The 28,000-nt window shown below is 44.1% G+C and overlaps 2 protein-coding genes across 9 annotated transcripts in view; both read left to right on the top strand.

Annotated features, from left to right (window-relative positions):
- Positions 1 to 17: 17 nt before the first annotated feature.
- Positions 18 to 22,782, top strand: LOC115141197 (protein argonaute-1). 7 transcript variants are annotated; one of them, XM_029679927.2, is made up of 19 exons: positions 797 to 908; positions 5,097 to 5,283; positions 6,413 to 6,533; positions 6,675 to 6,856; positions 7,426 to 7,562; positions 9,263 to 9,397; positions 10,476 to 10,563; positions 12,771 to 12,918; positions 13,050 to 13,169; positions 13,437 to 13,559; positions 14,761 to 14,894; positions 15,315 to 15,499; positions 16,850 to 17,009; positions 17,236 to 17,326; positions 18,207 to 18,401; positions 18,725 to 18,859; positions 19,054 to 19,155; positions 19,691 to 19,890; positions 20,120 to 22,782. In XM_029679927.2, the coding sequence occupies exons 1-19, from the start codon at positions 884 to 886 to the stop codon at positions 20,226 to 20,228; spliced, it is 2,577 nt and encodes an 858-aa protein (XP_029535787.2). In that variant the 5' UTR covers positions 797 to 883; the 3' UTR covers positions 20,229 to 22,782. The 7 variants fall into 7 exon arrangements, with proteins under 7 accessions (XP_064856189.1, XP_064856188.1, XP_064856190.1 ...); XM_065000122.1 differs by having other exon boundaries at positions 14,731 to 14,894; XM_065000121.1 differs by having other exon boundaries at positions 9,263 to 9,412; positions 14,731 to 14,894.
- A 485-nt stretch (positions 22,783 to 23,267) lies between these two features.
- The window catches only part of LOC115141194 (protein argonaute-3), a 49,618-nt gene continuing 44,885 nt past the window's right edge, over positions 23,268 to 28,000 (top strand). Inside the window, exon 1 of one of the 2 annotated variants that reach the window (XM_029679921.2) lies at positions 23,268 to 24,305. In XM_029679921.2, the coding sequence (XP_029535781.1) occupies positions 24,287 to 24,305 (19 nt within the window). In that variant the 5' untranslated portion in view covers positions 23,268 to 24,286. The remainder of the gene's footprint in view (positions 24,306 to 28,000) is intronic. The other variant, XM_029679920.2, reaches the window with a different exon arrangement.

Here is a 28,000-nt window from a genome sequence, read left to right as displayed (position 1 = left end):
TTTCTCTGCATGTGGATTGACAGGAAAGTTGTTCGGGTAAATTGATGTTCTGTGGGTCGAATAGGATATTTAAACATTTACTGGATAGGTTTCAAATTGGACTCAGTGCTATCTGGGATCTTGGGACGTCCCTACTGAAGTGGAATTTAAAATAGGTAAGGGTTAGGGGTTTCCCAAACTCCGTCCGGGGGACCCCGTTTAGTTTTTTCCCCTTAACACTACACAGCTGATTCAAATAATCATCAAGCGTTTGTTTGTTTGAATCATCTGCGTAGTGCTGAGGCAAAACCCAAAACTTAGACCCCTTGAGGTCCTCTGGACCGAGTTTAGGAAACGTTTATTGGGTAGGGACGTGCCAACAATTCCGGATAGCACTAACCATGTACAGCTCAGCTGCTACGCCAAGACAACCCGTACAGCAGCCCTCCAGTAGAGGGCGACTACAACAACTCGTGTACAGAATGCAACATCATTCAAAGTCAAAGAAGAGGTTTCAGAATTCGGGGAGGGGGGGGACTGACCCTTTTTTTGTTCCACTGGAGATTCGTTCTTGAACAGTGAGCAGGAGCATAACAGACCGATAAGAAACCATAGCGCCACGGTTAATCTTATCAGGCCAGGTAAAGAGAGGAAAGAAACCCGATGCAAGGTATCGCACAAGAGCTGTTCAGACAGCGATTCTCTGGTCATCAGACAGGCAGCTTTTGTCGTTACAACTCTGCGTGTCTGGGGTACTGGAAGGGAAGGGGGTTTGGCGAGTACGGAGAAGACTACACGCCGAGAGGAGGGGGCTGGAAGTCTGCAACTCTTCCAGCCTGGAAGGGCTGGCGCTGTGGCCATAGAACCCTGGACTGTCTAGTGCCCGCGCGGTTAAGTGGATGGGATGGAGCCGGGACCGTCTGGCGCTGGTATGTCTCTCTCTTCTCTGTCAAGGGTGGAATTTTTGCGTATCTTCAGCTATAGCAGCATATGGTAACATGCAATTGCTCATATTTTTTGAATATCTGGTGCAGCATTCTCTTATGCTAGCTAGCTGGCTGGCTGAAAAACCCGTCCATCACAACGACTGTGGGTATTTTTCAACCATAGCTCGTGGACTATACGAAATTAGTTATCATACGGAGAGACGGGTCTTTTGGTGCACTGAAAATGTCCAGGGTCAGGGGCGGGGGCAGGGGGGCCGTGGGAATCTTTGGCGTGGAGACACGAGGTAAAGCCCGCCTTCACTACTCAGCACCCCTCTCACTCACACACCCCAAATTACCAGGCTCTCTGTTTTGGCAGTCTGTCTTCAACATACCGTTTTTGGAATGATGGAAAAGTGCACCGATCCAAATAGAATTTCTTCACACCCTACCAAAATGAATCCACAATGAACTAACTCATGTCTATGTGAACACCCCAATTATTTATGTTTTTGAATACTGAAATGAGTAGCTATTGGGACAACCTCCTTACATTGTGATTATTATTTAGATTAGTACATGCTATAGAAATTAAACCGCCATGGAACCTCCTGTGTCAACATTTTTACATCAAGGTCATTCCAATTTAATGTTCATATTTGGTAATGCTAGAGTTATTTACATTTTAGTAATTTAGCAGACACTTATCCAGAGCGACTTACAGTTTATGTATTCATCTTAAAATAGCTAGGTGGGACATCCACATCTTAGTCATAGTAAGTACATTTTTCCGCAATGAAGTAGTTATCAGCTTAGTCTGTGCTAGTAGGGGTGGGAAGTTAAGTGTCAGTGTTAGTTAACGAAAAGGCAAGTTATGGCATATCAAAAAGCATGTGGTGTTTCACTTCTGTTACTTAAAGTGGGCAGACAGCCATACTATTGTAAATATTATGATGACCTGTGATATGATGCTGTGTTTTAGTCTGGTCTGAAGTCCAGTCTGCATAATCAAATCTTTTAGTGACTCCCTAACCAAGTCTGAAGTTGATCACGAACATAGAAGATTTAGTGACCAATGGAATTGGTCCCCAGGTGTTAGTGTTAAGCACAGTTATGTTAGCTAAAATTCACTGTCATTCAAATGGAGTAGGCCAATCGTTTGACAGCGTGTTGACACTTAAGTATGGAGTTGTTTGTTTTTAGAGGGGGGGAAGGGGACAAACAGCTAATGACCCCCCCCCCCAGACCCACCCATCTCCAGAAGTCTTCTTCTCTGACCAAAGCTACATATTCTTTGTTGTGTATCTTTACACAACTACGTTGACTGACTGGCCTCCAGATATGGGACTAGTAGGATTTTACTGAACCTGTATAGGAAACCATTTACACATTCATATTAGTCAGTTAATCAGCAAAAAAAAATCCACTTTATTTTGGTATTTGTTTCATTAGTCCACTGTTCATCATATGATGCAAAACACAGCATAATTTGACACTTTCTGTATTTTGAAAGTTCTATATCTAGAAAACTTGATTGATGACATGCAAAACATTTTGGGACTGTATCAACAGTGGATTAATGAAACAAATAGCAAAATATAGTTTGAGTGGTATTTTCCTTTAAAGGTCCAATGCAGCCATTTTATCTCAATATCAAATCATGTCTGCGTAGCAATTAAGTACCTTACTGTGATGGTTTTCAGTTAAAATTGTCAAAAATAAACCAACATATCTTCTTGGAAAATTGTAATATCTCAAGCAAAACTTTTGCTAGGACTGTCTGAGAGAGGGGCCTAATTGGAGGAGCCTAATTGGAAGGATGTATAACCTGAAAAATAACTGTTATTGGCAGAGATGACAAACTGTCTTTGTTATTGGCCTATTAGCTTATACCATCTGGTGATGTCACCAGGCAGTCCAAAAAACCCACCCAGCCAAACAAGTTGACATTTTCAGGCGGTCTTTTCAAACAGCTCTTATACTAAAATGCATTATCATAATTTTCACAGTATTTTTCTTTTCAACCTCCCTGTGGAAAAATAAAAAAACACAGGAAAATCACGTGTTTTACTGCAATGCCCCATTTAACACAGACCCTGTCCTCAAGACTAGAGTTAAGCTACTAGAATGTTTTATACCTGTACCTCAGGACAGCATTTGAATATTTATTTAAACTTAAACCTATACATGGTTAACTCTTAGCTATATCACCATTCCAAATCGCTATTAGACATGGGATCATCTCTAGTGATGTCAGCAGGGAATAGTGTGTGTAATTCCATGTTTCAATGAAAAAGGACCCTGGCCTAAACCAGACTCCAGGGAGAAACACACACAGTTGACATGGAAAGGGCCCCAGTGCCAGGGAAAGACTGCTATTGTCTGGGGATGTGTGAGCCCTGGCTCCACTTCTCACCATCTGCCTACACTGGGGTGGGGCGGGCTGTGTGTGTGTGTGTGTGTGTGTGTCTGCAATTGTGCGTGTGTGTCAGTGTGTTTAGTCTACTCGGTGTCAAGACTGTTGAGACTTATGCCGTAGGCGTAACAAACACACCTTCAGTAGAATCTTCCTAGTCTTATGTGGTTTATCATGCCAGATTTGCCAGTCCGTAGTTGGCTGCTTTTTCAAGGCCCAGTGAGCGTATACATCCTTGACTGACTGCTACGCTTGACTACAGGATTTCCAATGCTTGCCTTTTAAACCACAAGCTCGCCGCTCAGCTATAGGCCTCGCATGTGAGCGAGATTAATGACTGAGGAGGAGGCTGTTCGGACATAATGTGGAAAAACTAACGCTGCTTCAGGATGAAAAAGGCCAAGGTCCACACACACACACACTACCCCTCCACCCACCCACTGCCCCTCCCGGTTTCCTGATCTCCATGACAATGCCAGTGTTGCTGTGGAGTCTCCATGGTAAGCCTGGGAATGTTGGGGGGGACCCCTGTGTTTGTGTGTGGTAGTGGGGGCTCGCTCTCTCTCCCCAGCCCCCCTATCTGTGTGATAGAGGAGGAGGGCAGCTGGGTCTTTGTTGTGATTGTGAGAGGGCTGTTCTCTGGGGAAGCAGAGGTTAAGACATGGTCTGGACAGGGCTGGGCTGGGCCGGGCCTTCTCTCGGGCAGGGAGGAAGGCAGGAGTCTCACATTTTACCAGGCCGATCTGAAGTCATACACCTCTCATACTTGTTTTCCTCACTGCAGTTTGTGTATTGTATTCACTCCGCTCAATAACAAAGTTTCAAATGATGTTTGACAAGAGGCTAGCAGTAGCATTCATGTCAAACGAAAACATCTCAAATGCAGGCTTTTAGTTGTCTTCTGTGACCGTTGGATTGTATGCCTATGCTACTGTCGCTAACTAGCATTTGTGATCAACATTTGTGATCATTCCATCTTATGTCGGCAGAGGTCATATAATTATTTTCAATACAAAATCACACTAGAAGCCCTTGTGAGGCTAGCCTACTCCTCCGCTACCTGTTTCTCACCCTGCCTGCATGTTTAAGGAGATGTCTGTATCTTTCTCTGTCTGTCTGGCTTGGTGTATCCAGCGTCGCCCTAATGTATTCTTTTTCTCTCTCTTACCCTTTAATTATCATTGAACCACCAACCACCCCTCTCCCTTCATTCCCTTCTCTTTACTTCACACCCTCCTTCCTCTCACCCTAATCGCTTTGTTCCTCCTCCCCTCTCTCCCGCTATTCTCTCTCTCTCCACATACCCCTATTCCTTCATTCATTATCCCCATATTTTGCCGCTCAACCTTTTCCTTCCTGTCCGTCTGTTGCCCTTTTCTTCCTCTCGACTTCTTCCCGTCTCTTCCTCTGACTCGTCATCCAACTTATGACCCGTCTCTCTGCCCGTCATCCAACTTATGACCCGTCTCTCTGCCTGTCATCCAACTTATGACCCCTCTCTCTGCCCGTCATCCAACTTATGACCCCTCTCTCTGCCCGTCATCCATCTTATGACCCTTCTCTCTGCCCGTCATCCAATTTATGACCCCTCTCTCTGCCCGTCATCCAACTTATGACCCCTCTCTCTGCCCGTCATCCAATGCCCATGCTCACTTTTCTTTCCTCATGACTCCATTTATTTCATCTCCCATACCCACATCCCTACCGTTTCTGCCCTTGCCTAAACTTCCGACACCCTTTCCCTAAATTGCCCATGTCTACCCCTGCCCCTCCAGTGCCCATGGGGCCCTTCCCCCCACCTCTGCAGCAGGTGTTCCAGGCACCCCGCCGGCCGGGCATGGGCACTGTGGGCAAGCCCATCAAGCTGCTGGCCAACTACTTTGAGGTGGAGATCCCCAAGATGGACGTGTTCCACTACGAGGTGGACATCAAGCCTGACAAGTGTCCCCGACGGGTCAACAGGTAGAGTAACGTGTCACCCTACATAGTCTCATGTGCCAGACCTCATCCCCTGTGGGCAATCGCCTGGGGAGTGAGGTTACCCAACTCGACACCTGTCACCCAGGTGTCCCCTACTGTAGGTGATGCAGTGGTCCACTTGATGGCTAACATTTTCCCAATGTTTTTTTTAAAGAACCACAGAATATGGACTGTAGAACTGAGCCATAGTCAGAACTTGGAGGACCACACTATGTAGAAGTTTTAGTCTGCAGAGGTCCAACAACTTCTCAAGGTGATTCAGAGAGAGACTCACAGTTCATTAGTGCACCATGACTATGACGCTCTAGTCCAGTGTCCACCATTACCTAGCCAGGACATGACTAACGGTCTTCCAGAGATCCCCATTGTAGGGTGGTCATCATTGGCCCAATATATTCTAAACCCCAGACATTGCTTTCAATGTTTGGCCAATTGAGCTGCCTGCGTTTCTTTCCTCTGATTGATTTGACTGAGGATTTCTTTCAGCCGTTGTACAACCTCATAAAGTGTAACTCCAGCTCTTTTATATCCAACAAAAAACTGGTCCCAGAAGAGAAGCTTCTCTCTTTCGCTCTCATTTACTTGTTTAACAGAGAAGCTGAGTTAAATGTGAAGTTTTTACTTTGGATGATGAAAGTGTACGAAGTATACACACACACCAACACACGTCTTAGAGCTTCGTTCTTACTTAGTAGGAGTCTTTCTCAGACAAAGCGTCCATGCAGGCATGCGAAAGGTCAACCCAACATGACCTCTCCTTTTCAACCCGTCCACTCTACCCCCCACACTTAGACGAAAGCCAAGGCACCATGTGTTCAGAGGTGCCGTGGCCCCACAACTACCTCCCCTACCTTCCTTTGTCCTAGGGATTCCCCCATGACCATGAGACATCACTTCTCACCAGCTGTATCCTGCTTGATCCACAACCAATCGAATCGGGTCTTCCTTGCTCCCCAGAAAACACCCATCCTAAATCCAGATTTCTGATAGGATGTTGGGTTTAATTTGGAGCACTACATTTCTTGACAGATGGTAGTCTTTTGTGGTTTTGTCACCTCTGGTGGCCATGATGGTGACCCTGGTGTGTTTGACTCTGTGTCGCCCCCTGCAGGGAAGTGGTGGAATACATGGTGCAGCACTTCAAGCCCCAGCTCTTTGGCGACAGGAAGCCGGTGTACGACGGCAAGAAGAATATCTATACGGTGCTAGCGCTTCCTATTGGTAGTGAGAAGGTAGGCATAAGGGAGAGAAAGTGTGTCCTGTACATTTCAGCAAGTCCCGTTCTACTCCTGTCTATATCCTTTCAATCGATGTATCCTGTAACCCATCTCCCCTCCACCTAAACTCTCCTCCATTCCTCTTTCTCCCTTGAGGTGGACTTTGAGGTGACTATCCCCGGGGAGGGGAAGGATCGTATCTTCAAGGTGTCTATCCGCTTTCTGGCCACGGTGTCATGGCGTCTGCTCCAGGAGACGCTGGTCAGCGGGCGCCTGCAGGTACCCCTGGACTCTGTCCAAGCCCTGGATGTGGCCATGCGCCACCTGGCCTCCATGAGGTACGGTACACTAAGCACACACGTGCGTGTATACACACACACGCGGACAGACGGGTAGGAGGGCACGCGCACACGCATGCAAACACACACACTATGAAAGCAAGGGCAGAGAAGCTTGTGGCTAATTTCAAAGCTAGGATCTATGATGCACAAACAACACACACGCCACAGGACAGCACTCTGTGTGCATGTTGTCTTCAAACTAATTGAAAGGCATATGTTTGCCTTGAGGTGTGAATAATTTGTTATTTTAGCAAGACATTCCTGTCAAACTTGTTGAACAGCGATTTAGTTTTAGATTCTATTATATTTATCTCTAGAGTTGATGAACATAACAACAGATGCCTGATAGCTGAGAACTGTGTAAAGGTGTCCCATGAACAAAATCTAATAATCAGACAGTGACTTGGAGGCTTGATTAGATCACAAACACAAGCTGTTGAATCATTCTATTGGGCTTATGTCTGCAAAGCCTTATAGGTGACACAGAATTACTGGACATTGAATCATGCTGCGGTGCTGAGACTCAAATGAGTCATTCTCCATAACGTCATTTTTTTGTCATCTAGGTACACTCCGGTGGGACGATCATTCTTCTCCCCACCTGAAGGATACTACCATCCCCTGGGTGGGGGGAGGGAAGTGTGGTTTGGTTTCCACCAGTCTGTACGCCCCGCCATGTGGAAGATGATGCTAAATATTGATGGTGAGTCGCCTGAGTCCCACCAGGCAAGATCTACTCGAGGGTATGAAGTCACAGATCATAAAAAGTTGCATCTACATGATGGAATGAACATCTCATCTTAGGTATGCTCTTAAAGTTACATTCACAGTGGTCTATGATTTAACATCTGTTTTGTGTTGTGTGCAAATTCACTGCAGATCAATGCTTAGAAATGACTTCATTCTATAGTATTGGGTTGTGTTCATTAGTCACCAAATGGAAGAAAACAGACCGAAACAGGATCTAAGTTGATTTGTCCTACAAGAAAACTAATTTTCCTTTTCCTCTGAAACAATTTCTTATATGTTTTCACTTGCATGCCCTAGCGAACACAACATCCACCTCTACGCAGACGACACCATTCTGTATACCTCTGGCCCTTTTTTGGACACTGTTAACAACCCTCCAGACAAGCTTCAATGCCATACAACTCTCCTGTGGCCTCCAACTGCTCTTAAATACAAGTAAAACTAAATGCATGCTCTTCAACCGATCGCTGCCCGCACCTGCCCGCCTGCCCGTCCAGCATCACTACTCGGGACAGTTTTGACTTATATGACTTATATGTGGACAACTATAAATACCTAGGTGTCTGGTTAGACTGTAAACTCTCATTCCAGACTCACATTAAGCATCTCCAATCCAAAATTAAATCTAGAATTGGCTTCATATTTTGCAACAAAGCATCCTTCTCTCATGCTGCCAAACATGCCCTCGTAAAACTGACCATCCTACTGATCCTCGACTTCGGCGATGTGATTTACAAAATAGCCTCCAATACCCTACTCAATAAATTGGATGGAGTCTATCACAGTGCCATCTGTTTTGTCACCAAAGCCCCATATACTACCCACCACTGCGACCTGTACGCTCTCGTTGGCTGGCCCTCGCTTCATACTTGCCGCCAAACCCACTGGCTCCTCCAGATCATCTACAAGAAACTGCTAGGTAAAGCCCCCCTTATCTCAGCTCGCTATTCACCATAGCAGCACCCACCTGTAGCACGCTCCAGCAGGTATATCTCACTGGTCACCCCCAAAACCAATTCTTCCTTTGGCCACCTCTCCTTCCAGTTCTCTGCTGCCAATGACTGGAACGAACTACAAAAATCTCTGAAACTGGAAACACTTATCTTCCTCACTAGCTTTAAGCACCAGCTGTCAGAGCAGTTCACAGATTACTGCACCTGTACATAGCCCATCTATAATTTAGCCCAAACAACTACCTCTTCCCCTACTGTATTTATTTATTTTGCTCCTTTGCACCCCATTATTTTTATTTCTACTTTGCACATTCTTCCACTGCAAATCTTCCATTCTAGTGTTTTACTTGCTATATTATATTTACTTCTCCACCATGGCCTTTTTTTTGCCTTTACCTCCCTTATCTCATCTCATTTGCTAATATCATATATAGACTTCTTTTTCTACTGTATTATTGACTATATGTTTGTTTTACTCCATGTGTAACTCTGTGTTGTTGTATGTATCGAACTGCTTTGCTTTATCTTGGCCAGGTCGCAATTGTAAATGAGAACTTGTTCTCAACTTGCCTACCTGGTTAAATAAAAAACAACCCAATGATTAGGAATAACATAATTCTATACCACTGTACTTCTGTTTCCGCTGCACTTCACTTCCATTGACTGAATGCATTACTTACTGCTCTCTTTCTCCCTCTAGTGTCTGCCACGGCCTTCTACAAAGCCCAGCCGGTGATCGAGTTCATGTGCGAAGTCCTGGACATCCGCAACATAGACGAGCAGCCCAAGACCCTGACCGACTCGCAGAGGGTCCGCTTCACCAAGGAGATCAAAGGTGGGCCGTTGAACAGTGAGTGAGTACCTTCCACACGCCATGCCGCCTGCCTCTCACCAATGCCCCCCCCCCCCCCCAGACGATCCCCTCACATCTCTCCCCACTCATCTCACCACTCCTTCCTTCCTCACTCACTCCTTCTCCCATTACTCATTCCTTCCCCACTCACTCCTTCTCCCATCACTCATCCCTTCCCCACTCACTCCTTCTCCCATCACTCATCCCTTCTCCCATTACTCATCCCTTCCCCACTCACTCCTTCTCCCATTACTCATCCCTTCCCCACTCACTCCTTCTCCCATCACTCATTCCTTCCCCACTCACTCCTTCTCCCATCACTCATTCCTTCCCCACTCACTCCTTCTCCCATCACTCATTCCTTCCCCACTCACTCCTTCTCCCATCACTCATTCCTTCCCCACTCACTCCTTCTCCCATCACTCATTCCTTCCCCACTCACTCCTTCTCCCATCACTCATTCCTTCCCCACTCACTCCTTCTCCCATCACTCATTCCTTCCCCACTCACTCCTTCTCCCATCACTCATTCCTTCCCCACTCACTCCTTCCTCAATCTCTCCACTCCTCCACCCCTCACTTCACTCCTTATCTTCTCTTACTGACTCACTCACTCCTCCATTTCCTTTTCTCCACCTTCTTTTGACATTCATCCTAATGCATCCTTCTCTCTACCATGCCCCCTGTTATTTTCTACCCCAGGGCACTCCCCAGAATGTTTTCATAGTGTAAAGCTCATCTTCAGTTAGTAGCAATCCTTATCACCTCTCTGTTGACTCTATCCTCAATTCTGCATTCCTGAATTTCTATAAAACGGCGTGATTGAAAGCAGCATTATACATTTTCATAAAGAAATACATTTGAAAGTCCACATGATGGCGGTAAAGAGTAAAAAGTGAAAGACTGGTAAGGGCAGCGCTTCTGTGCACACAGCCTATGGGGAGAACTCTGTCCTTCCCTTCTCCTCCACCCTCTCCCCATCTACGTCTGTCCCTGTGCAGTCACTACTGCTGGCTCTTACCTTTGTGTGTCTGTGCCCTGCTGTCGGTGGGCGTTACCAGGTCTGAAGGTGGAGGTGACTCACTGCGGTCAGATGAAGAGGAAGTACCGCGTCTGCAACGTCACGCGACGCCCCGCCAGCCACCAGACGTGAGTCGCGTCACATGGTTGATCCTACTGATGCTTCCCGGAGAAGGAATGTTTTGGCTGGATGATATGTCTGAGATAATTCCAATAAAAGTCATGACTAGAGGTCGACCGACTATGATTTTTCAACGCCGATACCTATTATTGGAGGACCAAAAAAAGCCGATACCGATTAATCGGACTATTTTTATTTATTTATTTATAATAATGACAATTAGAACAATACTGAATGAACACTTTTATTTTAACTTAATATAATACATCAATCAAATCAATTTAGCCTCAAATAATGAAGCATGTTCAATTTGGTTTAAATAATGCAAAAACAAAGTGTTGGCACATATTGCACTTTTACTTTCTTCTCCATGTAAAAAAGGTAACTTTTAGGTTCCTTGCTCAGAACATGAGTTCCTTTTAGGTTGAGGTTATTATAGGAATTATATAGGAATTATAGGACTATTTCTCTCTATACTATTTGTATTTCATATACCTTTGACTATTGGATGTTCTTATAGGCACTTTAGTATTGCCAGTGTAACAGTATAGCTTCCGTCCCTCTCCTTGCCCCAACCTGGGCTCGAACCAGGAACACATCGACAACAGCCACCCTCGAAGCATCGTTACCCATCGCTCCACAAAAGCTGCGGCCCTTGCAGAGCAAGGGGAACAACTACTCCCAAGTCTCAGAGCGAGTGACATTTGAAAAACTATTAGCATGCACCCCGCTAACTTGCTAGCCATTTCACATCGGTTACACCAGCTTGAAGCATTGCGAAGAGCTGCTAGAAAACACACGAAAGTGCTGTTTGAATGAATGCTTACAAGCCTGCTGCTGCCTACCACCGCTCAGTCAGACTGCTCTGTCAAATATCAAATCATAGACTTAATTTTAACATAATAACACACAGAAATGCGAGCCTTTGGTCATTAATATGGTCAAATCTGGAAACTATAATTTCGAAAATAAAATGTTTATTCTTTCAGTGAAATACGGAACCGTTACGTATTTTATCTAATGGGTGGCATCCATAAGTCTAACTATTCCTGTTACATTGTACAACCTTTAATGTTAATGTTATAATTACGTAAAATTCTGGTAAAGTAGTAAGCAACGAGCCAGGCGGCCCAAACTGTTGCATATACCCTGACTCTGCGTGCAATGAACGCAAGAGAAGTGACACAATTTCCCTAGTTTAAAATTTCTGCTAACATGAATGTCTTTTAGTTAAATATGCAGGTTTAAAAATGTATACTTCTGTGTATTGATTTTAAGAAAGGCATTGATGTTTAAGGTTGGGTACATTCCTGCAGCGATTATGCTTTTTTCGCAAATGCGCTTTTGTTAAATCACCCACCGTTTGGCGAAGTTGGCTGTCTTTGTTAGGAAGAAATAGTCTTCACAGTTCGCAACGAGCCAGGCGGCCCAAACTGCTGCATATACCCTGACTCTGTTCCACAGAACGAAGAGAAGTGACACAATTTCCCTAGTTAAAATAAATTAATGTTAGCAGGCAATATTAACTAAATATGCAGGTTTAAAAAAATATACTTGCGTATTGATTTTAAGAAAGATGTTTATGGTTAGGTACACTGGTGCAACTACAGTGCTTTTTTTTCGCGAATGCGCTTATTAAATCACCCGTTTGGCGAAGTAGGCTGTGATTCAATGATTAATTAACAGGCACCACATCGATTATATGCAACGCAGGACAAGCTAGATAAACTAGTAATATCATCAACCATGTGTAGTTGACTAGTGATAATGTTAATTGATAACAATAATTGATTGTTTTTTATAAGATACGTTTAATGTAGCTAGCACCTTACCTTGGCTCCTTGCTGCACTCGCATAACAGGTAGTCAGCCTGCCACGCAGTCTCCTCGTGGAGTGCAATGTAATCGGCCATGATCGGTGTCCAAAAATGCCCGATTACCGATTGTTATGAAAACTTGAAATCGGCCCTAATTAATCGGCCATTCCGATTAATCGATCGGCCTCTAGTCATGACCCATAAATCATCGGTGTCAGTTGGGATATTGGTCTTTGTGATTCTGAGTAAAGATATGGTCCATGACAAGGATGGATGTTTTTTTTTTATTATCCACTTTTTTTTCTAGCATTTAGTGAAGACACCAGCGCTTTTCTAGAGGTACTAGAGTCGCTGTTGTGTTAGTCAGTTTTGATGTCTTTATTACACATTCCCTACCAGGTTTCCCCTGCAGCTTGAGAGCGGACAGACGGTAGAATGTACGGTGGCCCAGTACTTCAAGCAGAAGTACAATCTGCAGCTCAAGTATCCCCACCTGCCCTGCCTCCAGGTTGGTCAGGAGCAGAAGCACACCTACCTGCCCCTGGAGGTGAGAAATATGGGACCGCTGACTCTTCTAGAGTGAATACATTTAATCCAGTCCAGTTGCTTTATTTGTTTGAGATGGAAATTCCTGCTTATATAAAAAGCTCAATGGTTTTTGGTTTTGTTTCGCTGCAGGTTTGTAACATAGTAGCAGGGCAGCGCTGCATCAAGAAACTGACAGATAATCAGACGTCCACTATGATCAAAGCCACGGCTCGCTCTGCACCTGACAGACAGGAGGAGATCAGCCGGCTGGTGAGTGAGTGGCGCCGCCTGGTGACTGGAGGCTGCAATGCGAAACTACCAGCTATGAGCATGAGAATTGGCATTAATGAATTTAACACAAGACCATCCAACACAGATTAACACACTACTACTAGACTTGAGGGAAAAGACAATACATAGTAAATTACTTCCTAATATTCTCTCCACAGATTAGATGCGAATTGACAGCACAGCAGTGTGGATGTGACATGCGAGAATGTATAACATATCTTATCTGTTGTCCCCGTCTATCCACAGATGAAAAATGCCAACTTTAACCTGGACCCGTACATCCAGGAGTTTGGGATCAAGGTGAAGGATGAGATGGCGGAGGTGACGGGAAGGGTGCTGCCTGCCCCCATCCTACAGTATGGAGGACGGGTAAGAGACATCGCACTTATTGTACAGCCACATTAAGCATCCTTTCAATTGTGTGTACTTGGTGCAGAAAAAAATGTGTCCAGGAAAGTAAATGGAGGAGTAATTAATTTGCTACTCGCATTGGGCTATGTTTTCTTTAGCACAATTTACTGTCCAGATTGTGTGTGTGTGTGTGTTTCCAGATTGTGTGTGTGTAATATATATATATATATATATCAGGAGTAGCCCACACAGCTACTCACCAGTAGGCTATAGAGTGGTGAGGAGGACTTCACCATTCATTTTCTGGATTCAGGTTCACTCGAACTTCGTTTTAAGCTTTGTTTTACTATTGTCAGTTACTGCTAATTTCGTGATTGTATATCGATTCGCTTTCAAATATTTGTCATCTGATGTATTCGTTTTAGTCTCTGAATTGCTTAATCAAACTTTTTGCTGCCAGCTTCCTGATACCAGGGTATAAAAACTGCAATTTATGTCCTGAATGAATCTATAGCAGCTATATCCTGCTGGCTAGCTGAACTATGCTAGTTTGTCCTCATTGCCAAACTTCATAAATACTGCACCCTCAACTTCAAAACTCCTTTGCTAGTTATACAATCATGTAACTAAGAAATTAGCTGAAACTGATTTGTTTTGTTGAATAGTCATGACTGGTTCGCGCTATCTGTCATAATAAGCTGTGGTGAAGTATCATTGCTACATAACACTGATCCAAGTTCAGTTTTGAGATCCACCATCATTGACGTAGGTTTAGCAGGACGTTTCTGACGGGTCTTGGAACTGTGACAAGGGGCGGCCTCTCCCCGCTTTGCTTGATGGGATATGTAGTGATTTTGCCAACACGGCCATGTACACAGTCCTGTACCCTTAACTTTTTTTAAATTGACTACATTTTTGTTGTTGCTTAAATCAGACTTTATTAGTTTTATGAGTAATCCAGCAACATCACGAGTTAATTGACACGAGACAACCCAAGAAAATAGCAACTCTCCAGAGCACCAACGGCTACAATGAATGACTAAGTTACTTCCAGACACAAAGGGTGCACAGAGTTCCTCCTCACCACTCTATATCAAACCAGGCTTCTGGCATCAGAAGTCAGTCCCCACTATGGTAGATGTGGATTTCACAGAGTGCAAACAGCCCTGACATTGATCTGGTTCTGAAGCTTTTGTCTCCCACCTGTTCCACCTCACAGAACCGGGCCATTGCCACGCCCAACCAGGGGGTGTGGGACATGAGGGGAAAGCAGTTCTACAACGGCATTGAGATCAAGGTGTGGGCCATTGCCTGCTTCGCCCCCCAGAAACAGTGTCGGGAGGAGGTGCTCAAGTAAGTGCCCTGCTTGGAGTGGGGGTAGTATGGGAAGTGGTGGCTGAAGTGGAAATCTTCAGGCATCGTATTAGAGATTCCTGTCAGAGTGCAACAGTATTTATCTACAGATAAAATATGTACTGTTCTTGGCTTTGCTAGGTAGTTTTGTGTGTTAGAGTAATGTTATTTGTTTTACATTTAGAGCTTTACTTGGTGTGGCATGGGTCTTGTTCATTAGTGCACACTACAGGGAAGCGTTCTAAAACATTTTGCAATTGGAAATGACCATTTCGTTGGAGAAGTCCAGATAGTACATTCCTGTTTCAGTCCATTGTCTTCTGTTTGGTGCTTAATCAACACAGCCCCGGGCTCAGCATACAGAACCACCATGTGAACCAGGTTTCTTTCCTAACAAAACATTTTCACCACTCTCCTCAGGAACTTCACAGACCAGCTGCGTAAGATCTCCAAGGATGCTGGGATGCCCATCCAGGGCCAGCCGTGTTTCTGTAAATACGCTCAGGGAGCCGACAGTGTGGAGCCCATGTTCAGGCACCTGAAGAACACCTACTCTGGACTGCAGCTCATCATCGTCATCCTGCCCGGAAAGACCCCCGTCTACGGTAAGATTGGCCTTATTCATGCTGAGTTTGTGTTTGTTTATTCTTGCTCACAGATAAAACTGAAGAAATGCAGAATTTACATTACTAATAATTGCAAAACACTCATTTAAAATACATAACACATAATACGTGACATAAATAGAATATTGAGCAATTGAAAAAAATGACAGGGCATTTTTCATAATGGAAATTTAAATATTAAAATGTGATTTAAAAAAAAACATTTTTGGGAGAACCATTTAAGAGCTAGAGTTATTATACAGTCTGATAGCAGAGGGTTTCGCAGGCGGTTCGTATGGGCAGTTATACAGGACAGTTCGTGGCTTTTTCTCAGGAGCCTGGTGGTGCAGTTACCTCTTTTTGGAGGGAGCAAGTCATTCAGTGGATGGTCAAGAGTGTGCATGTCCTTCACCAGATGCACTGCAGCCTGCTCTCGCCTGCTCTGCAGTGAGGGGAGCTGTGGTTGGACTGCTCCACCTCAGGAAATGATTCTCAAGGCCCTCCTCTGCACCCTGTCTAGATGCTGAATGATTCACTTACAACACAAGGTCGAATTATTTAACCAAAATATCAGTTTACTCAACTTGCTTGACCACCACCCTTACAGAAATATAATTTGTATAATGCATTATCTTTACCTTGACATATTGCAGTAACTGAGACATCTATGATACACTGAGTGTACAAAACATAATGTACACCTGGTCTTTCCATGATAGACAGACCAGGTCAATCCAGGTGAAAGCAATGATCCCATATTGATGTCACTTGTTAAATCCTCTTAAATCAGTGTAGATGAAAGGGAGGAGACTGGTTAAAGAAGGATGTTTAAGCCTTGAGACAATTGAGACATCAATTGTGTATGTGTACCATTCAGTGTGAATGTATGGTAGTAGGTGCCAGGCACACCGGTTTGTGTCAAGAACCGCAATGCTGCTGGGTTTTCCACTCAGCACATTATTTTTTATATTTTTTTTTATTAATTTGACCATTAAAAACAAAAAACAAAGCTCAAACTTGAAAAAGCCATACATGCACATGAGTAAAATAATCAAGGATAACACACAAAGTCTGAGACTTATTTCCATTGTGGTCCTCTTGAGACAAGATCGAACAATGTTGAACACTGTTGAACACCGTATGACAGCGAGATAATAAAACGAAGAAGAACATCGATCTCATCATTGCAGTTACTTTCAAGTGTGTGTCATGAATGGTCCACCCTCAAAGATATCTAGCCAACTCGATATTAGGAAGGTGTTCTTAATGTTTTGTACTCCGTTTATAATAGCTTCAGTTTAGCAGTCATGGATCTGTACTTAATTTCTGCCTGTTGCTGGTCCTGTGTAGCGGAGGTGAAGAGGGTGGGAGATACTCTCCTAGGAATGGCCACTCAGTGTGTCCAGGTGAAGAACGTGGTGAAGACGTCCCCCCAGACCCTCTCCAACCTCTGCCTCAAGATCAATGTCAAGCTGGGGGGAATCAACAATATCCTGGTGCCTCACCAACGGTAAACTTTCACCAACTCTCTCCACTCGGTTGGGTGGGTTCGTTTACGGCACACAAAGTCCCTTCCTTTTTCAGTCCGTTTTGTTCTGTTTGGGACCTAATGGATACGACCTTGGTCTGAATGTGCTCTGGATGGAAACCCATTTATGTATATGAGCACTCTTTAAAATCAGACAAACTCCTGTGAGTTTGACTGAATTGGTCCCTTCTCCCTTCCTGTCTCACAGGTCAGCAGTGTTTCAGGAGCCTGTCATCTTCCTGGGGGCCGATGTAACACACCCCCCTGCTGGAGATGGGAAGAAGCCCTCCATTACCGCTGTAAGGCTGCTTCTACAATACTACCACTACACCATGTTAACACAAATTATTATGTATTAAGAGTACATCATATTTTAAGAGGGAGAGATGAGGAAACAAAGAAGAGGTGGAGAAGGGGAAGAGAGTGGCTCAGTGCTGACTCACTGACAGGGAGGAAATGACGTCACCCCGATCCTCACTGTCCCACAACCCAGGCCTGGCTGTGGTTGGCTGTGTAGTTGCCAAGCAATCATGGCCGGCTGTTGAGTCACACAGCCCTCTGTGTGCGTCTGTATGTGCTTCTGTGTGTGTGTGTGTGTGTGTGTGTGTGTGTGTGTGTGTGTGTGTGTGTGTGTGTGTGTGTGTGTGTGTGTGTGTGTGTGTGTGTGTGTGTGAGCTTATAGAGGTGGTCAGGAAGGATGACCATTTTTCTCACAATAACAAGCCGTAAGGCTACAAGGTTACTGTTATAGATGCTGACGATCCAGAGCTCCCCACACTGCCTATCCTGTGCCTCTAGAGGATGCTAGTGCTCACATTGTATCATTAGCAAGAGGTGAATCATAGAACACTGAATTAAATATGGATGTTTTGGGTTGTCTATCTGGTCTTTGTTTTTCAGCTCATCTCTGTATTTCCAAAGCTTTTGCTTTTTAGGAGTGGTTTCTGAGTTTTGGGCCTGGATTGACAACGAGTCTCAGAGTAGTAGTGCTGATTTAGGATCAGTTGCCTTTTGGCTAATCGTGAATAAGATTACGTGGACAGGAGGACCAGATGATGGAGCATCACTTTTATACGCTTTCTGAATACAGGTCCTAGTCTCTGTCTGTATGGTTAGTCCCCTCATTTCTATCTTATTCTCACCCCTCTCTCTGTTCTTTCTCTCCCTCACTCTCTCCAGGTGGTCGGCAGTATGGACGCCCACCCCAGCAGGTACTGTGCCACAGTCCGGGTCCAGAGGCCCAGGCAAGAGATTATCGAAGACCTTTCTTACATGGTCCGAGAGCTGCTGATCCAGTTCTACAAGTCGACCCGCTTCAAGCCCACCAGGATCATCTTCTACAGGGACGGAGTGCCTGAGGGGCAACTGCCGCAGGTACTTACTGGTCTCTGTCATTAGGGGCAAAAATAGTTATCAATAGAGATGGGGATCAATTTTTCATTATTTATAAGTGACAGAGTTGGATTGGCCAGCTCACTATATTTTTTCCCCAGCACTTTGACCAATAGGCCTAGTAGTTTATAGCAGTTAAATAATGGTACATAGTTAATCTCTGATTAAGTATGATTTGATATTATATAGCATGTGACAATAATGCACAATACTGGGAAGAGTTACAGAAAGAGGTGAGCAATGCAACTACCTCTAAAGATGTCAGTTGGACAGATAACGAGTAAATATTTTATTTTTCTGCATAGATACTCCACTACGAGCTTCTGGCCATCAGGGATGCGTGCATCAAGCTGGAGAAGGACTACCAGCCTGGTATCACCTACATCGTGGTCCAGAAGCGCCACCACACACGCCTCTTCTGTGCCGACAAATCTGAGAGAGTGAGTCAACAGTCAGAGCTATTCTAACCATAACTGTATCATGCTTTATAGGTTTCACTCTAGAACAGGGGTCTCAAACTATCGGCGCACGGGCCAAATGCGGCCTGTGAGCTTATTTGAGGTGGTCTGCGGTTGTAATGTTAGCGTTTGGATTTTAAAATTCTGGTCCTGTATTGTCTTTCCTTTTTCTGTAGATCGGGAAGAGTGGTAACATTCCTGCAGGGACCACAGTGGACACCAGCATCACTCACCCATTTGAGTTTGACTTCTACCTTTGCAGTCACGCGGGTATACAGGTGAGTGGGGAGGTGCTTCCTGCGGCTGTCCAGCTGTGTTTGTCTAACCTGAGCCATTCTAAACCTCCTGGCTCTGGAGTCACATGCAGCTCTTTAACGCTCCTTTGTGGCTCCATGGCGATTTTAATTAGTTTACTTTTATTTATTTAACCATAGAAATCACATTGAGATTTACATCTCTAACAAAACAACATGCATATATTTACACGATACATAACAATGAATGTAAGTTAAAACAGTGCGTATGAAAACTTTAAAAAAGCAGGTTTAAAAACATATAGTTAGGGCCCTGTGTTTTGCACAATCATGTGACATAGCAAGATTCTATTCTGTATTTTAATCCTTATTCAGAAATGAGAATTACACCAAAGATTAAACAATTGTCAGAAGATGGTGCTGGACCATCTGACATGGAAATTTTATACAAAAATGTAAAATCCAGGTGAAACACAGGGCCCTAATACTAGTTATTCATGTTTTCAAGTAATCCCCCCCCCCCCCTCTTGAGTGTTGAAATGGTCTTTCCTCTCTGCAGGGGACTAGTCGGCCCTCACATTACTACGTCCTGTGGGACGACAATCGTTTCACCGCCGACGAGCTGCAAATCCTCACCTACCAGCTGTGCCACACCTACGTGCGCTGCACCCGCTCCGTCTCCATCCCCGCGCCAGCCTACTATGCCCGCCTCGTGGCCTTCCGTGCCCGCTACCATCTGGTGGACAAGGAGCATGACAGGTGAGCATGGTGGTCTAGTTAACATTTAGAGGGACGTTACACTTAAATCTGTTGTCAGATGTTGACTTCAAATGTAGTCTAATGTTAAGATGAATTCAAGTTCCATGCCATCGGTTTTGTAGATCCAGCTCTGCCTCAACCTAAAATGAAGGAAAAGGGTAAGCGCCATAACATTTCCAGATCTTATTCGGTACTTATTGCGTCCTGTGTCTTTCTGTCCATACTGTAGTGGGGAGGGGAGCCATGTCTCTGGTCAGAGTAACGGTCGGGACCCCCAGGCTCTGGCCAAGGCGGTGCAGATTCACCACGACACGCTGAGGACCATGTACTTCGCCTGAACACCACCGCCACCACCACTGTCCTTAAGACTCACCATCCCTCGGTGAGGGGCCTGGGAGCCCACAGGAAGCCTTCCACCTTTCCTCCTCCCCCCATGGCTGTGACCACCCACACACTCCACATACCCTCTCATGACTGACCCACCACAGCCAAACCACCCCAGTACCAGAACTATACATCCCTCACCTGATCAACCCAGGCAGACTCTGCAGCGTCCTGCACTACGGTTATTATTATCATTATTGATATTATATGTTTATTTTTTATTTACTTTACCAGGACTGTGTTTTTATGTTGACTTCAAAACAAAAAGAGGGTATTATTGTATTGTATGCGACCTTCCACACTCCTATGTATGCAATACGGAGGGGAGGAAAACGGGCGCTGAGCTGCCCCGAGACTTTTGACTGCCACCACAATGCTGCCTCTTACCTATCCGCGTGGCGGATGCCAGTGTTCTGTTCCAAGCCCCTGGTACAACAGGAGTCATGGGAACCCTGGACGGGGGAAGGGTGACAAAAAGGACACACTTATTATTGTTAACTTTTTATCATGAACTCCATTCTTATGTTGCCGTTCAACCTTTTTTTTGTTATGGCCTTGATGCGCGCAACGGGACGTATGGTACATTAGCACTTAGAGATTAGCATGTAGTCAACGCCGCTCACCCTGCACCTATATGAAGTGTTTATGTCTGTGTGAGACTAGCCCTCTGCTCTTAATTGTGGAAATAGAAAGAGCAGGTGTAGCATGTCGTAGATACATTAGACTAAGTGCTTCTTCACTTCATCTGTGCAGGTTGGGAGTCTCCTCTTAGAATTAGCCAGTAGAGAGAGGTCAATGTAGAAGTTAGAGGGACCATTGCATTGAGTGTATTGAATATACTCACACCCCATGCACCTAAACCAGCATTATTATTATTATTATCCAGCCTAATGTGATGCTTACCAGTGGAAAATGGGCACCTATGTAAACAGGACGAAGATAATCTTTTGTGTCAGAATGCATTTACTCTACGGAGGAATTACGAGGCACTTTCTTTACCTGATTGGTTTATGTTACTTCAGAATGGGGAGATTTGTCTTCCCTGAGGCTTCACACACAGGCCTACACACACCCCCACCTACCTACCTACATAATACATATTCTCACACCTACAACCTCTCTAAGCTTGCTGAACCAATAGAGTAACAGTAGCAATACAAGGTCTTCATCTTGGCTTTGTAGGTGTGAAAGCTGCAAAAAGACGTGGGCCAGAGAACATTGATTTAAGTGTTTCTCCCTCACTTTTAGCACTTGGCCTTGGCTACATGATCATTCTACACATTCTAGGTACACATTCCAACCTGTCAATGGAGACGATGTACACACCAAAACACTACGTTGACATACACACACACATACTGTACGCGCACACAGCGTCTCTTTTTAAAAAATATTGTAAATAGCTTGTCCTACCTACAGACATCGACCACAGCATCGTCAACACAAGCACACTCATGCCTCCTCACCCTGTCACATTCTCCTACGGAGTGTGTACCGAGCCGCCTCCACGCATGCACTTGCCCCCTTAAAACTCCCACATGAATACTTGCCCCCCTCCTTCAAACACCACCACCCATTTTCCCCCTATCAATACCCCGCTCAACCCTCTGCCTCAGCTCCCCTCCTCCCAGCCTAGTGTATGATTCCCCATTGGTGCGCTGTGTGCATGGACAACACAGATAGGGGTTTGCTACACAGGTTATTGGGGGGGTACTTACTCAATATGCTCTGCCTTCACTTCTGATCACTTTCTGACTTTATGAAATGCATGAAACACATTTTTATTATGACTGGGTATTCTGAGCCACCTTAGTTTTCCTAGGAGCTTATTACGCTCACTTCTGCCTTTCAGTCATAGCCTCTTTTGTGTAAACGGTGAACTGAAAGGCTGCTTTTTGTTTTCTGTATTGTGTTGAGTAGTGTCAGAGTGGATCCTCAAGGTACTATGCGAAAAGTAGTCTGACGACTTTCACTTCTTGGCCTTCAAGCGCCTCCAAACATGTCTGATGGGTTGTAGAGCCGCTTTATGTTGGAAGGGAATGACGATAGAGATTGAATGATATGGGGGAATTCATGTTTATGAATTTACGCAATCAAAATGCTTTTGTACACCATTTTACTGACCCCACATGTCCCAGGTAATTTGTATATAACCTGTAATGAATTTGGGCTCACCAATGTAGCGGGGCCTTTGCAGTTGGGGTTAGTCCCCCCCCCAAGCCCCTCTGTGTTCAAATTCAGCTTGGGTAAGCCCAACGCCACTGATCCAGATGCAGTTCTTATCTTCACTCTGGGAAAAGCATCATGATGAGGACACAAGCGAATCTGCTCCACACTGACTAAGCAATATAAAAGCCACTGATCAAGAACAGTCTTTGTCATAGCACTTCCCAATAGGTTGAATGAAAGGAAATGGAAGCAACTTATTTAGGCTCTGTATGGTGTAATAGTATGGGGACTCTGTTGGGGAGGGCTATTTTTTAAAGAAAATACATTTGTTTTTTATTACTCTTGTTGATTGTTGTTGTTCTGACAAACCTAATGGATTTATGGTCAGTCCTGAAAGACTCATGTGTATGCAGGTTTTTATTTTTTATTATGACAGATACCGACACTTCTGTAGCTTAGCCTAAATCACATCATAAAGCTCCAACCACTATCTCTGAAACCTTAATACATTTAAAATAAATGTACGTCAGTCTGTAGAGAGGAAAGGGGAAACATTTTAACGTAAGAACTTACATGGTTTCTGTGTTATCTGTAATATAATTAATTCCCATTGGCTAAAGTCGAAGCACAGAGTTTGTAAACAGAGGCGCAACATCGCGAGACTTGCAGGAATGCTTGCGAAACTGGCCAAGCAGACCAGGCCGGGGTTTGGGGTGAGAAGTCAATGAGAGAAGTGAGAAAAAAAATTCCTTCGTTAATTTTTCGAAATCTAAAGGCACAAAGTAATTGAACATGTTATTACTCTAACCTCGTGAAAGTGACAAACGGACTCGTTTTCATTTTCGTCAAAAATAACTTATAATGAAGGGGGTGCTTTTTGATTGACGGCGTGCACATGCGCAATTAGCCGCGAGACGACCGTTAGATCCAATAACTTATTTCTGCGTATGAGCTTAGCTAGCTAACGTGATCGGGGATTTCAATTGGAGAAGCAGTTTCTGCCTATCTTCATACTGTACTGTCTTTGGGCGAAGTGCTTCATTCTGACGTTTGGCGTTTCCTATTGAGATCGAACACACCTCTTCCTGTCGGTGTCAGAGTAGTAACTTCACCATATTTAGTTGGTCAGAGCCCCATAGAGTTGAGCACAGAAAATCTGAAAATCTTAGTCATATCGGCGAATGCAACCGGGAGTTGACAGCCTAGAAACAGCGAGACTGGCCGCTGTTGGAGAGTGACATCAGTGGAAACAAGGCTGCACATCAAAACGGGTGCAAGCTGCCTATCGACAGCAGACTTTGAGTGATAAGTAGCTGTTCAATTGTCGGATGAGAATTCTAACTAGTAGTCGAAGATGGCTAGCTAGTTTATTATCGCCCAGCCTTAAACTCGATTTCTGCTGTACGTAAAACAGAATTTATAATTTTTATAACGCGAACTGGTAAGAAACTAAAGAGCCCAGTGAATCTGCAATTATGATATCTTGACAAGTGTCAGTTAGCTATGTTTTTCTCAATCCATTTGCTAATCTAGCTAGTTGCTAGCTAGTTTATCAGCGTCGTTGAATCTCGAGCAAGTATCGCCGTGGCAGTGAAATCTGATTGGATACCTTGATCGTGTGAACAACTTGCAGACGCTGGGACACGGAAGACCCTCGTCCAAAGGGACTGGAACAGGGGCTCGTTTGACAGTGAGTGGAGAGGAGAACTCTGGGGAACCCGTAACTACTCGGCTGCATCGCCTGTGAGGCGTTGAACTGCCGATAAACCAGATTGAACCAAGCAAGAGTTCCTGACGTTTGACATCTGTGATCCGGGGAGTAAACCGGACAGGGACCTCATGAATGGAAATCGGAACTACAGGTAACTAATTGGTTGTCATTGCTCTTATGCCAAAATTATCTACTAAATTGTTGCATGTGATGTTTCCCAACACTGACATTGCAACACAAGCAACCAACCTTCCTGCACAGTAAGTTGAAATGGAATTGTATTTAACTTCTGGCTTCACACGGACTGTTTTTGTTAAATACAGTTGAAAGTAGAGGTCGACCGAATTATGATTTGTTTAACACCGATTATCGGTATCGGTGTTAAACAAATCATAATACATTAAAAAAATATATATATAATAATGACAATTACAACAACACTGAATGAACACTTATTTTTTATTTAATACATAAATAACATCTATTTAGTCTCAAATAAATGAATCCTGTTCAATTTGGTTTAAATAATGCAAAAATAGTGTTGGAGAAGAGTAAAAGTGCAATATGTGCCATGTAAAAAAAGCTAACGTTTAAGTTCCTTGCTCAGAATATGAGAATATATGAAAGCTGGTGGTTCCTTTTAACTGGTGGTTCTTCAATATTCCCAGGTAAGAAGTTTTACTTTGTAGCTTTTATAGGACTATTAATCTCTATACCATTGTATTTTTTAATATTATTTATTTAGTTATCTGTTATTTTACCAGATAAGTTGACTGAGAACACGTTCTCATTTACAGCAACGACCTGGGGAATAGTAACAGGGGAGAGGAGGGGGATGAATGAGCCAATTATAAACTGGCGATTATTAGGTGACCGTGATGGCTTGAGGGCCAGATTTAGCAAGGATACCAGGGTTAACACCCCTACTCATACGATAAGTGCCATGGAATCTTTAATGACCTCAGAGAGTCAGGACACCCGTTTAATGTCCCATCCGAAAGACTGCACTCTACACAGGGCAGTGTCCCCAATCACTGCCCTGGGGCATTGGGATATTTTTTAGACCAGAGGAAAGAGTGCCTCCTACTGGCCCTCCAACAACAATTCCAGCAGCATCTGGTCTCCCATCCAGGGACTGACCAGGACCAACCCTGCTTAGCTTCAGAAGCAATTTCATAGACCTTTGACTATAGGATGTTCTTATAGGCATTTTAGGATTTCCAGCCTAATCTCGGGAGTTGATAGGCTTGAAGTCATAAACAGCGCTGTGCTTCAAGCATTGCTAAGAGCTGCTAAGAGCTGCTGGCAAACACTGTAAAGTGCTGTTTGAATGAATGCTTACGAGCCTGCTGCATTCTACCACCGCTCAGTCAGACTGCTCTGTCAAATATAAAATCATAGACTTAATTATAATAAACACAGAAATACGAGCCTTGGGTCATTAATATGGTCTAATCAAGAAACTATTGAAAACACAACTTTTATTCTTTAAGTGAAATACGGAATCATTCTGTATTTTATCGAAGGGGTGGCAACCCTAAGTCTAAATATTGCTGTTACATTGCACAACCTTCAATGTTATGTCATAATTATGTAAAATTCCAGCAAATTAATTACGGTCTTTGTTAGGAAGAAATGGTCTTCACACAGTACTCAACGAGCCAGGTGACCCCAAACTGCTGCATATTCCCTGACTCTGAACGCAAGAGAAGTGACACGATTTCAGGCACCGCATTGATTATATGCAATGCAGGACAAGCTAGTTAAACTAGTAATATCATCAACCATGTGTAGTTAACCACTGATTATGTTAAGATTTATTGTTTTTTTATAAGGTAAGTTTAATGCTAGCTAGCAACTTACCTTGGCTCCTCGCTGCCTGCACTCACGTAACAGGTGGTCAGCCTGCCACACAGTCTCCTCGTGGATTGCAATATAATCAGCCATAATCGGCTTGCAAAAATGCAGATGACCGCTTATGAGAACTTGAAATCGGCCCTACATAATCGGCCATTCTGATTAATCGGTCAACATCTAATTGAAAGCAATGCTAATGCATGTAAATACACCCATTGTTGCTAAAATCACCTTGGTAAATTCATGAATGGCTACTGGCTACTATTTGTTTAACTGTAGCTAGGGGAGTTCCTCAACAGTTGTCTGTTGGCCATGTGTGAGTCACAGGTGAAATGTAATTCAATACATCCCCAATGTGGGAGTACAGTGTCTTTGAAGTCTTGTAGTTAGGTTATTCATAAGTGGAGCAATGCTATGAAATGGAGATTTAACAAACGTTTTGTGGCATCACAATTCACACTTCAGCCTTCCTGGGTATCTTCCTACTCACGTCGTTTAATCGTTAGTCATAGAAAAGTCCACATGGTTATGCATGAGTCGTTCAGCACACGTGATTGGCGGCACCTTAATTGGGGAGAACAGGCTCGGGGTAGTATCAAACACATGGTCTCCAGCCATCTCCTGCCATTCCATTTCAGCTGTTCCGGACATAATTATGAGTCGTTCTCCCCTCCGCAGCCTCCTGTGGTTCAGCAATAGGATCGTCTTGTTTGTCACAGCAGACATGTGTCACACTTTTTATCAGAGCTCAGTAGGGCCCTATAAAATCAGTTCCTGAACATGAGGACAAAATCCAGACATTAAAACGGAATTCAACAATATTCAAAAATGTATTGAACTTATTAGAAAAGGTATTATTTTGCTCAAGTTAATCATAAGACATGAACAAAATGCTTCAGTGATTTGTATTTTCCTTCAACTTTCTGAAACGGGAATTCCCCTGTGTGCCTTTAAAAAATTAAATAAATGTATCCCTTATTTTACCAGGTAAGTTGACTGATAACACGTTGTCATTTACAGCAACGACCTGGGGAATAGTAACAGGGGAGAGGGGATGAATGAGCTAATTGTAAGCTGGGGATGATTAGGTGGCCATGATGAGGGCCAGATTGGGAATTTAGCCAGGACGCCAGGGTTAACACCACTACTCTTTTGTAAGTGCTATGGGATCTTCAGTGACCACAAAGAGTCCGTACACCCGTTATTAAAGTCCCATCTGAAAGACGGCACCCTACACAGGGCAAGGTCCCCAATCACTGCCCTTTAGACCAGAGGAAAGGGTGCCTCCTACTGGCCCTTCAACTGTCTCTAGCTGGTGCACACTTTGCATTAAAGGGTAACTACATCAACATTTCTTAGATTTTTCCCAGACTTCAAAAGTGGTCTCCTGATGTTTGAGCATTGTTATGGACTTCGAAAACAAACAAAAAATAACCATGTTCTATTAGAAAAGTTTGATTTTATAAGGGCCTAGTTCAGGAGAGGCAAAGTTACTGACTAGTTTTCCTTATTCAAAGCATTTCAGTTTGAATCGTAAGTTGGACTGCATGGTCATCTTTTCTCATGACTAGACTGCAAAACAGTGGTGATGTGTAGGCTAGGCCTAAATCAAAAGGGAAAGCATCCATAATAGAGGAGACCCTGTATAACCTAGATGGGAGCCTAGGTCAGACGGTTCCTTCTTGCCGTTTACAATGACAGGCAGGGAAACTGTTTTTTACAGTTTGCTTTGTCTGTTGTCGTAACGGAAGCTTTCCACTTCTCCTGCAACGATACCCTAGCAGGTAGACCCAGTGAGTGACACCTGATACGGTCATGCCAGACAGAGCTATATTGATTCCCCCCCCCCCCCCCCCCCCCCGGCAACTGACCTCCGAATCTCCTCAGGTTATAGAGTTTAAAAGGGGAATAACTGGGGATTCGACTGATAAGAAGCTCTCTTTTTGCTTTTCTGTTTCAAAACATTTTTCTACAGTGTGCCCTTAAACA

This window comes from Oncorhynchus nerka, linkage group LG14, assembly GCF_034236695.1.
Source record: "Oncorhynchus nerka isolate Pitt River linkage group LG14, Oner_Uvic_2.0, whole genome shotgun sequence".
Classification (NCBI taxonomy): Eukaryota; Metazoa; Chordata; class Actinopteri; order Salmoniformes; family Salmonidae; genus Oncorhynchus; species Oncorhynchus nerka.
The sequence above is the reverse complement of the archived record's forward strand: the minus strand, read 5'-3'. Positions and strand labels throughout refer to the sequence as shown.

What these genes read in the sequence shown, in the direction of transcription:
- LOC115141197 (XM_065000116.1), top strand. Translation starts at nt 643, where the DNA reads ATGCAAGGTATCGCACAAGAGCTGTTCAGACAGCGATTCTCTGGTCAT. An exon ending in GATGATGCTAAATATTGATG is followed by an intron (nt 7,563 to 9,262) that starts GTGAGTCGCCTG and finishes TTCTCCCTCTAG; the next exon opens with TGTCTGCCACGGCCTTCTAC. An exon ending in AGAAGCCCTCCATTACCGCT is followed by an intron (nt 17,327 to 18,206) that starts GTAAGGCTGCTT and finishes CACTCTCTCCAG; the next exon opens with GTGGTCGGCAGTATGGACGC.